Genomic DNA, 12,082 nt, shown 5'->3' with positions numbered 1-12,082 from the left:
CTTCACTTTCACTTTTCCAAATAGGAAAAGGAGTACGTCAAGGCTGTATATTGTCACCCTGCTTATTTAACTTCTATGCAGAGTACATCATGAGAAACGCTGGGCTGGAAGCACAAGCTGGAATTAAGATTGCCTGGAGAAATATCAATAACCTCAGATATGCAGATGACACCAGCCTTATGGCAGAAAGTGAAGAGGAACTCAAAAGCCTCTTGATGAAAGTGAAAGAGGAGAGTGAAAAAGTTGGTTTAAAAGCTCAACATTCAGAAAATGAAGATCGTGACATCTGGTCCCATCACTTCATGTCAAATAGATGGAGAAACAGTGGAAACAGTGTCAGACTTTATTTTTCTGGGCTCCAAAATCACTGCAGATGGTGATTGCAGCCATGAAATTAAAAGACGCTTACTCCTTGGAAGGAAAGTTATGACCAACCTAGATAGCATATTGAAAAGCAGAGACATTACTTTGCCAACAAAGGTCCGTCTAGTCAATGCTATGGTTTTTCCGGTGGTCATGTATGGATGTGAGAGTTGGACTGTGAAGAAAGCTGAGTGACGAAGAATTGATGCTTTTGAACTGTGGTGTTGGAGAAGACTCTTGAGAGTCCCTTGGACTGCAAGGAGATCCAACCAGTCCGGTCTAAAGGAGATAAGTCCTGGGATTCTTTGGAGGGAATGATGCTAAAGCTGAAACTCCAGTACTTTGGCCAACTCATGCAAAGAGTTGACTCATTAGAAGAGACTCTGATGCTGGGAGGGATTGGGGGCAGGAGGAAGAGGGGATGACAGAGGATGAGATGGCTGGATGGTATCACCAACTCAATGGACATGAGTTTGGGTGAACTCCAGGAGTTGGTGATGGACAAGGAGGCCTGGCATGCTGCGATTCATGGTGTCACAAAGAGTTGGACATGACTGATCTGATCACTACCTGACCTGGAGAAGGAAACGGGAGCCCACTCCAGTTTTCTTGCCTGGAGAATCCCATGGACAGAGGAACCTGGCAGGCTTCAGTCCATGGGTTTGCAAAGAGTCAGACACAACTGAGCACAAACACACACACACACACACACACACACACACACAATCATTACTTGAAGATTCATGATAAACATGTAGAAAATCCTAAAGACATCAGCAAAAAAGAAAACTATTAGGACTCATCAATAAATTCAACAGAGTTGCAGAATAAAAGTCATATACAGAAATCTGCCCTAAATTCAGCTATTAGTTTACCACTTGAGTACCATATATGTCTCTGAATAGCTATTTTTGTATCACCCTTTGATGTAGAGGTTAATAAAATGATTGTTAAAGGAAAGGAAAGTGAAGTCGCTCAGTCGTGTCCGACTCTTTGCGACCCCATGGACTGTAGCCTACCAGGCTCCTCTGTCCATGGGATTTTCCAGGCAATAGTACTAGAGTGGATTGCCATTTCCTTCTCCAGGGGATCTTCCTGACCCAGGGATTGAACCCAGGTCTACCACATTGTAGACAGATGCTTTACCGTCTGAGCCACCAGGGAAGTCCATAAGGGAACTTAAATGCACGTCACTTCATCAATATTTTTATTTATAAAAATAGTTTGGTTTTGCTTCGCTAAACATAGTGGAAACCATAAGATGAAATATGATAACTCTTTAATACCATTATAATTATAAACTGAATATAAACCTCTGGTGTAAGATCATCAAAGAAATTAAGTAACTGAGGATTTCAATGGTGTCCTGATGAATCAAATTAGTTTAGAACTGGACCTAGAAATTCACTGTTTTTCTTCCTGCAGAATTCATTTAGAGAAAAAAATAAATGATTTTATATGTGTGAAATTATACAAATAATTAAAATCTTGTTGCATAATATGTGACTTCAGAAATGAAATCACAGACAGTTAACGAGGAAAAAAAGGTGTTGGTTAGTAACATACCATTGAAAAACTGTTATATTCCAAAGTAGGAAGGTGAAGGAGATTGTTTCAGCAGTAAAGAAACATTAAAAATAATTAAGGGTAAACAAATTAATAAATAATCAGTATATTTAATAAATCTGTTAATTTCATAAATTTAGCAAGAGAAATAATAACAGATAAAATAATTAAGTGGAGAGTCCATTTAGTTTCATTATATGTCTGATTTGACAGGAGGAAGATGATGTAGACTCGGGGTCACAATAAATCATACTAAAAACTCATTTAACCATCCTGATACGATCAATTTGCTTCAAGTGTGAAGAATTAAAGTTCGGCCTTTTCTAAAGTTGTAACAGCATTCATGGGGGAAAATACAAAACTAGAAATCTAATTAATCTCATGCTTGCATAACACAGAAGAGTGAGGGCAAATGCCTTAGAGATTTAACTCCCAACTGTCACTAAGTAAAAATTAAGTGTGATCTGTCTATACTGTTCACCTGCAGAGGCAAGCACAGGAGAACTTGCTCATCGCAGGTAGGTTTCTGAGTTGCCAAATTTGAAGAATGAAGAATAAGAACCTTAAATTTCAAAAACTAAGGAATCAAATATTTAGAGACTTGTAAATGAACACTGTATTTACTTGTTTCCTTTGGTTAATAATCTGTAATCTAATGGAAAAAAATTGTATTTTTAAAAATTAATTTATTTATTTTAATTGGAGGCTAATTATTTTACAATATTGTGGTGGTTTTGCCTTACACTGACATGAATCAGCCATGGGTGTACATCTGTCCCCCATTGTATTTCTTATTAAAGCAGGACAAATCAGATTTATTTTGATTAGCAATTTTATATATGTATATCTTAAACAAAATTAAGGGGAAAGTTGGATTTTTTTCTAAGCACTGTGAAAAGGTACAACAAAGATTTAAGTTTTTTTTTACTATTTTAACAGTAAAAAGTGTCATCTTGTTCGTGTTGTGTGTGCTCAATTACTCAGTCATGCTGACTCTGTGACTGCAAGGACTGCAGCCCAACAGTCTCCTCTGTCCATGGGGTTTTCCCGGCAAGAATGCTAGAGCGGGTTGCTATCTCCTTCTCCAGGGGATCTTCCTGAGCCCCAGATTGAACCCGTGTCTCCTGCATTGCAGGCAAAGTCTTTGCCGCTGTGCATAATGACTTATTACAATACTAATATTATTAATAACTTGTGCAAATTCAATCCATAAAAACCACATACCATATTTACTCAAGTCTAAAGCAAAATCAGTTCATCATTCATACTCCAAATCTCATATATCAACAGAGTGCATGCACACACAAGCACTCACGTGCACATACGCATAAACCTAAACACAAATAGAAGCTTATATCAAATATATGTTTGTTACTTTATCCCATCTATTTTTAATGAACAAGCCAGGTTAAAATCTAAAGGGATGAAAATGCATTAGCTAAAGCTTTTTGTTTCTGCTTGTTTCTAGAATTTTTCTTTATCTGGTCAAGAGACATGTCCTTTGGCACCAGACTGCTCCTGCATGTAAGTAATAATAATGTGGCAAAGCAGTAAAATATTTCTAGAGATAATTTTACTAAAATATATCTAATGCTCAATATCTACATTAAAAAGTAGAGCAGAGACAATAATACCATATTGTTCATTCTTTCAAAATCAGAGATAAGTTCATTCTGTCATTATTTAATACACAATAATAAGCAAATTGGGCTCCCCAGGTAGCTCAGTGCTAAGGAATCCGCCTGCAGTTCAGGAGATTGGGGTTCTATCCCTGATTCGGGAAGACGCCCTGGAGAAGGAAATGGCAACCCACTCCTGTGTCCTTGCCTGGTAAATCCCATGGACAGAGGAGGCTGGTAGGCTTCAACATTGAGTTGAAAGAGCCAGACAGGTCTTAGCAATTGAACAAGCAAACGAACAAATAAACACATTATGATTCTTAAGTACTCAAGAAGTGTAATCACTTGTGTTCTTAGTTGGATAGGTATCTTTAAAATATAAGGTTGAATACTCCAACCTTATCTTTAATTAAAGTGTTACTTTCATATTATGTTTGACATGCAATGAGCTTTCAGTAAAGAACTGATTGCTGAGATAAAGCAGTGAAGGTTCCAACTAATCACATACATCATAGATGACATCCAAATTTAGAGTCAGACTTTCTCAAAACCCCTATCCCACAGTTAACCTTTTAAAATCAAATACTGGGGAAATTTGTATGGGCTATTTTCTCAGAATAAAATGTACTGGAATTAATTTTATCTGATTTACAGATAATATTTTGTCTCAAAAAGAGTGAAAACATTGATCTGTCATTGTCTCAGTCATTTCTGGAGCATTTTAACAAGAAGAATAAAGAAGAATGGATGGGGAAAATTGCACTTCCTTGAAAGAATTCCTTCTCTTGGGAATTAGTAGTAGCCCTGATCAAATTGCCAACATCCGCTGGATCATAGAAAAAGCAAGAGAGCTCCAGAAAAACATCTATTTCTGCTTTATTGACTATGCCAAAGCCTTTGACTGTGTGGATCACAATAAACTGTGGAAAATTCTTCAAGAGATGGGAATACCAGACCACCTGATCTGCCTCTTGAGAAATTTGTATGCACATCAGGAAGCAACAGTTAGAATTGTAGACGGAACAACAGACTGGTTCCAAATAGGAAAAGGAGTTCGTCAAGGGTGTATATTGTCACCTTGTTTATTTAACTTATATGCAGAGTACATCATGAGAAACGCTGGACTGGAAGAAACACAAGCTGGAATCAAGATTGCCGGGAGAAATATCAATAACCTCAGATATGCAGATGACACCACCCTTATGGCAGAAAGTGAAGAGGAACTCAAAAGCCTCTTGATGAAAGTGAAAGTGGAGAGTGAAAAAGTTGGCTTAAAGCTCAACATTCAGAAAACGAAGATCATGGCATCCGGTCCCATCACTTCATGGGAAATAGATGGGGAAACAGTGGAAACAGTGTCAGATTTTATTTTTCTGGGCTCCAAAATCACTGCATATGGTGACTGCAGCCATGAAATTAAAAGACGCTTACTCCTTGGAAGGAAAGTTATGACCAACCTAGATAGCATATTGAAAAGCAGAGACATTACTTTGCCAACAAAGGTTCGTCTATTCAAGGCTATGGTTTTTCCTGTGGTCATGTATGGATGTGAGAGTTGGACTGTGAAGAAGGCTGAGTGCCAAAGAATTGATGCTTTTGAACTGTGGTGTTGGAGAAGACTCTTGAGAGTCCCTTGGACTGCAAGGAGATCCAACCAGTCCATTCTGAAGGAGATCAGCCCTGGGATTTCTTGGAAGGAATGATGCTAAAGCTGAAACTCCAGTACTTTGGCCACCTCATGCAAAGAGTTGACTCATTGGAAAAGAGTCTGATGCTGGGAGGGATTGGGGTCAGGAGGAGAAGGGGAAGACAGAGGATGAGATGGCTGGATGGCATCGCTGACTCAATGGACGTGAGTCTCAGTAAACTCTGGGAGTTGGTGATGGACAGGGAGGCCTGGCGTGCTGTGATTCATGGGGTCACAAAGAGTCGGACACGACTGAGTGACTGATCTGATCTGATCTGATCTGTAATCAAAGTGACTCTATTTACCACATTTCTGGTTGTTTATCTTATTATTCTTGTTGCAAATCTCAGGATGATCGTTTTAGTTAGAACAGACCCCCAGCTGCACACATCCATGTACTTTTTCCTCAGCCACCTCTCCTTCAGTGACCTCTGCTATTCCACAGCCATTGGACTCAGGATGCTGGCAGGCTTCCTCATCAAGAACAAATCAATCCCCTTCTATGGCTGTGCTCTGCAATTCCTGATCTTCTGTACCTTTGCAGAGTCTGAGTGTCTACTGTTGGCGGTCATGGCCTACAATCGGTACATGGCTATTAGCAACCCCTTGCTTTATACAGTCAAGATGTCTGGCAAGGTGTGCTCCCTGCTGATGGCTGGGGTTTATATGGTGAGAGTTATGGATGCTTTGATAAATACAATATTAACCTTCCACTTATGTTTCTGTGGGTCAAATGAAATTAACCATTTCTCCTGTGATGTCCCTCCTCTCCTCTTGCTATCTTGCTCAGATACACAGGTCAATGAATTAGTGATATTTATCATTTTTGGCTTCATTGAACTGATCACCCTCTCAGGTCTTTTTGTGTCTTACTGTTACATCATCCTAGCAGTGATAAAGATCCACTCTGCTGAGGGGAGGTTCAAGGCTTTCTCCACCTGCACCTCCCACCTAACTGCTTTGGTAATTTTCCAGGGAACTCTGCTCTTCATGTATTTCAGGCCAAGTACTTCCTACTCTCTAGACGAAGACAAAATGACCTCCTTGTTTTAGACCCTTGTGATTCCTGTGTTAAATCCTCTGATTTACAGCCTACAGAACAAAGATGTGAAAGAGGCTCTGATGAAATGTAAAAATAAAAAACGGTCCCATTGAAAATTTGCTCGTATACATCTTCCTCCCAATGTTACACAATAATTTATGAAGATCAAAATTGGTTTGACTAATGTTGTATGATTCCGTTTGTATTTATACTATCTTGCAATCCTAGCAATATGTATGATTTCCGAAATGCCACAGGTTTCATTTTATATCTTAAACCTCTGTTTAATACTCCTTATTTGTGGAAAATTTTCAGACTCTTTATTTGTCAAATTTGTTTTTCTTCAGTCTTTATATGTGTTTTTTTTTTAATTTTCTGAAAGTATTTTCTAAGTTGCTGTTGCACTCTATGTGGGCTTTATTTCATCGTGACTCCATCTGCTTTTCTACTAATGAATTTTGCCATATAACGAAAGTGACCAATGTCAAATAATTATTAAAATTATTTCTAACAGACTGTAATTACAACATAATATAAAAGCCTTGCTGCTGGTCAGTCACTGTGTCCAACTCTTTGCAACCCCATGAATTTAAGCATGTCAGGCTTCCCTGTACACACACATAATCCTAACATCATTTTTATTTAAAAACTAAAAGCCAAATAGTGTAGAAAACATCCAGTTATTCCTATGGAATGTAAATATGTTGAGATTTTTGCTGTTTTTACAAAATCTTTGTTTCCTGAATGTGTTTAATGGAGAGTGTTTGTGTGTCTGTGTAAGTGTGTGAGGGGGAATGGGTATGCATTTGTTTTCTAATGTATTGAATGAAAACAAATGTCTACATAAGGATTGGTGAACTGGGAATTAGGAATGCTTGCAGATCAGAAGCATTCACTGTTTCTTTTTTTTCTTTTTTTTTTTTTAAACTTTACATAACTGTATTAGTTTTGCCAAATATCAAAATGAATCCGCCACAGGTATACATGTGTTCCCCATCCTGAACCCTCCTCCCTCCTCCCTCCCCATTCCATCCTTCTGGGTCGTCCCAGTGCACCAGCCCCAAGCATCCAGTATCGTGCATCGAACCTGGACTGGCAACTCATTTCATACATGATATTACACATGTTTCAATGCCATTCTCCCAAATCTTCCCACCCTCTCCCTCTCCCACAGAGTCCATAAGACTGTTCTATACATCAGTGTCTCTTTTGCTGTCTCGTGAATAAGTATAATATTGGGCATTAAGGTAGAGGGGGGCCAAAGGCAAACTATCCTAAAGGTCTATATTCCATGTGCAATCAGCTTACTTGTATGAAATATCAGATGGTAAATTACATCATATCTGGTACTTATTCCTGAGAGACTAAGGGTTCACCACCCAGGGACCAGACACAGAGATGATTATATAATCTGGGTCAGGCAGGAGGCAATGCTGAGCCCTCCCACAGACAGAACGGCATGCAATGAACAAATCAGGAGTTCTGGGACATGCACTGATATCTTTGCTGTTTCTTTGATTTATATTTGAGAGTTCCTTATTTTTTAATGCTTTTTTGAAAGAAAGTATTTTATATAAACAAAGGAATATATGAAATAGTACACACACTTTTATTTTAGTTAGTTGTACATCTTGTTTATTTTAAATGCATATAAATAGGGAATATAAAAGGAGCAAACATGAATTATGGAAATGGTCAGATGTCTTTTACTATTTTACAAATTTATCTGTTATACTATACATTATGTATAACATACATATTATATTTCTATAAATGCTTTAAGTTTTAAAGGAAAGTATTTTTGCTTAATTATGTCTTTCTAAGCAGATATATGAGTTAAGTCCTAGGGTTGAAAACCTGCACAGTGATCACTAGACCACTGTTCCAATGTGCTTCTCTATCCCTCATCTACATGCAATTCCTGGTTTTTAAATTCTCCTAGAACATAAGAGGACAAGTGGAGGAGAAGGGAATGGCAGAGGATGAGATGGTTGGATTTGGTGATGGACAGGGAAGCCTGGCGTGCTGCAGTCCATGAAGTCACAAAGAGTCAGACCCAACTGAGTGACTCAAGTGACTAACTGATGACATTATATATCACATAATTGGTTTGGGTAAAATATAACAGTGGGACATAGAATTCCATTGTCCTTCCAAAGACACGTAGTTCTTAAACCAAAGAAAGGCAGAACTGAGATACTGAAGAGAAATCTGGCTCAAATAAAATAATCAAACAGTATTAAAATTTTTGTGTGTGTGTGTGTGCATTTTCTTAATGGTGTATTTTTTTAAATTTTATTTTATTTTTAAACTTTACATAACTGTATTAGTTTTGCCAAATATCAAAATGAAATTGGAGCAGGGCACAGCTCAGATGTGAATGTCTTTGAGGTTACAGAAGTGTGACCATGAGAATATTTATGTTATGTGTCTTATGAAACCATTATGGCAGAATACAAAGTGTGGAAGAGAGTAGGTTAGGGCAGAAAGGACTCACGCAGCAAGCCAAGCCTTCTGCCTTGCCTCTATGACCCTTGCTACCAGCATCTCTGCAACTGGATCTCAAATGCTCTTCATCATCTCCCCAATATAACTGCAACTTCCAAGCAGAAGAATGGTCAGCGCTGGCATGTTACTCTATGTGCATCTCAGCACTTAGTTCATAGAGCCCCTTCCACCCTCTTATACAAAAATCACCACCCTCTCTGTCCCAGCGGTTCCTGAATCATGAACCATCTATCTGTCCTATAATGAGGTTGGAGGGACTTGAGAGGTTAATGGGGAAGTGAGGACTTCTTATATTCAGAACTGGCTATAGTTCTGCCCTCTCCACAGGGGGAATAAGAAAGCAATATATTCATCACTTGTGCTTCTTACTTACTACTCTTCTCTAACACAGGGTATAACAACATTTCTACATCATTGAAAAATAAAACAAACCAAAAAACCCAGCAATCTTGTCAAAAGACAAGTTATGTGAACCACCCAATTATCAGATCCTTGCTTCACTCAGAGCACATCATTTTGTTAGTATCAGACAGAAGTAGCAAAGTGTTAGTCACTCAGTTATGCCTGACTCTGTGACCCCATGGACTGTAGAGACCACCAGGATCCTCTGTTCATGGAGTTCTCCAGGCAAGAATATTGGAGTGGATAGCCATTCCTTTCTCCAGGGTATCTTCCTGACCCAGGGATCAAACCCAGGTGTCCTGCATTGCAGACAAATTCTTTACCATCTCAGCCATCAGGAAAGCCACAAACATGGTCATAAATACTACACAAGTTGGATTGGAAACAGTCTGATTTAGGTTGGATGAAAGGGCACTGCAAAACTATACAGTGCTTTGCAAATGGATTGTTGTCAATTTTTTTTTCATTTAAACAAAATTGGAGAATATTTCTGAGTCTGTTGGCCTCATGCAGTCCTAGGAAGGTCTGTCTCTTTTCTTGATTACTTACATCTACAAAAGGACCAGGGGTTTAACTATAATGATAGTAAGTTGACATATTTACCCTCCATTTCCATTTCCTCTTTCACAACCAGGGATTTCCCAACAGATCTGAGTGATGACTGCTGAGAACTGCAGTGTGGCTACTAACTTCACATTTCCAGGGCGTTCAGACAGAAGGCACGTGCAGCAGGGGCTCTTCGTGCTCTTCCTGCTGGTTTATGGCGTAACTGTGGTTGCCAGTGTCGGGATGATCCTGCTGATCAAGGTGGACCCAAGACTGCACACACCCATGTATCATTTCCTGAGCAATCTTTCCTCCTGTGATGTCTGCTACTCCTCTGCTGTCTCTCCCAAGATGCTGGCTCATTTCCTATCTGAGCATAAAAGGATTCCATTTGGCTTGTGTGCTATGCAGATGTATTTCTGGGGGATCTTTGCAGATATGGAAAGTCTCATGTTGGCTGTCATGGCTTATGACCTTTATGTAGTCATTTGCAATCCACTTCTTTATACAGTTTCCATGTCCAGAAGACTCTGTACCCAGCTAATATCTGTTGTCTACGTGGAAGGTTTGGTAGATTCAGCAATCCACACCTGTTTTACATTTTAATTATAATTTTGCAGTTCTAATGTCATCAATCACTTTTTCTGTGACTTCCTGGCCTTGCTAGCCTTATCCAGTAGTTGTGTTGTGGGGACTAGCATTATCACTGTCCTCCTCTCCTACAGCTACATCAAAGCAACCATCCTTAGGATGAACTCAACCGGGGGGAGACACAAAGCTTTCTCTACGTGTGCCTCCCATTTAACCGCTGTGGCTATATTTCATGGCACGCTCCTGTGGCATTTCAGACCCAGCTCCAGTTACTCCATGGACACAGACAAAATAATCTCTGCCTTCTACACAGTTGTCATCCCCACGTTAAACCCACTCATCTACAGCTTAAGGAATAAGGATGTGAAAGTTGCCATTAAAAAAGTAATCAGTACTAAATTGTGTTCTGAGTGATACAGTGTTTTCAACCAAAACTATATATGTAAAGATTCTGAGAGCTGAAGTTCAGGTACTGATAGATTCTTGTAGTCTCACCATTACAGTCTTCTGGATATTACTCATGAGTTACCTTTGTGCCTAAATTGAGTGTTGAAAGTAGTCATTGGTCATCTTAATTTGTCTCCAGACTAAGAAAGGGGAGCAATGTGCTGTTTTGAAGAGAGGGTCTTTTTTATATCTCTTTCCTTGGGTAAGCCTCCTGTGAGATAGCATTCATCAAGCTATCCCTCCACCTATGTCAATTCAACTTACCATCCTATGATTCCAGTATATTTTTTAAACAATATGTTTAATAAATTTGCTCAGCAATAAAAAAAAATTAGTGAGTAGAATAGTTTTTTTGTACACTTTTTATGTACTTGTATCACTCTATAACTGTGTCATCATAGCATGTAAAATTGTAGAGGCAGTGAATAAATACTTTTATATACAAAATAAATTCATAAATAAATAAGAGTAAACATAAAACCATGTGTTGTAATTAAAACTTCGATAGATGCAAGTTCCTTTCCTTTCTTGTTCATCCATTATCTATTTTGATATTTATATTGCTGGGCTTCAGAATGCCATTCAAAAACACTTATTGAATAAATGAATGAGGACCCCTTGCATTATTAAGCAAAGGAGTCCTTGTAAATTTACTAAATACACTAGCAAGAACCCCTCCCTTTATTTCACTTTATTCTAGTACATTTACTGTGCCTTCCAGATGGTAAAGAACCTACCTGCCAATGCAGGAGAAATGAGATGTGGGCTTGATCCCTTAATGGGGAAGATTCCCTGGAGGAGGGCCTGGTAACCCACTCTAGTTTTCTTGCCTGGAGAGTCCCATGGACAGTCAAGCCTAGTGGGCTTTAGTCTATGGGGACATTAAGAGTCAGGCACAACTGAAGTGACTTAGCACACATGTGTATTCAGTGTAAAAGAAATACGTCTCTGTTTCAAGCCTCCAGACTCAGTTGAATGAGTAACAGACACAGGAATCACAGGGATTGACAGAACTTCATGAATACTCTATTCCTTATAATTCTGCCCCAATAATATCACTAAGTAATCTTAGAATCATGTGCACTAGATTGCTATTACACTTCAGAGACTGGTCATCATCCTGTGGATGTTCTATCTTGTCAATGTTGCAGAGAACAGATACGGTGCTCTTCACAGATGCACAGAAACTCATGATTAGAAGTTGGAGGATGAAGAACCTGGTCTTCTTTAAAGGTCACTGGAACAGACAACTCCACCTCTTGAGGTGTTCCTAGCATTAGCCTTTTGTTGTCGTTGTTTTTAGTCACAAAG

At 38.8% G+C, this 12,082-nt stretch overlaps 1 protein-coding gene and 1 pseudogene across 1 annotated transcript; both read left to right on the top strand.

The window, feature by feature from the left end:
• Window positions 1–4,291: 4,291 nt before the first annotated feature.
• LOC102415683 (olfactory receptor-like protein OLF2) lies at window positions 4,292–6,288 on the top strand. Its single transcript, XM_025273625.2, has 2 exons — window positions 4,292–4,357; window positions 5,521–6,288. Exons 1-2 carry the CDS (start codon window positions 4,292–4,294, stop codon window positions 6,286–6,288), a joined length of 834 nt encoding a protein of 277 aa, XP_025129410.2.
• A 3,556-nt stretch (window positions 6,289–9,844) lies between these two features.
• Window positions 9,845–10,857, top strand: LOC102415352 (annotated as a pseudogene).
• Window positions 10,858–12,082: the final 1,225 nt, after the last annotated feature.

The sequence above is a fragment of the Bubalus bubalis genome, chromosome 22 (genome assembly GCF_019923935.1).
Source record: "Bubalus bubalis isolate 160015118507 breed Murrah chromosome 22, NDDB_SH_1, whole genome shotgun sequence".
Taxonomy (NCBI): Eukaryota; Metazoa; Chordata; class Mammalia; order Artiodactyla; family Bovidae; genus Bubalus; species Bubalus bubalis.
This window is presented reverse-complemented; position numbering and strand designations above follow the sequence as displayed.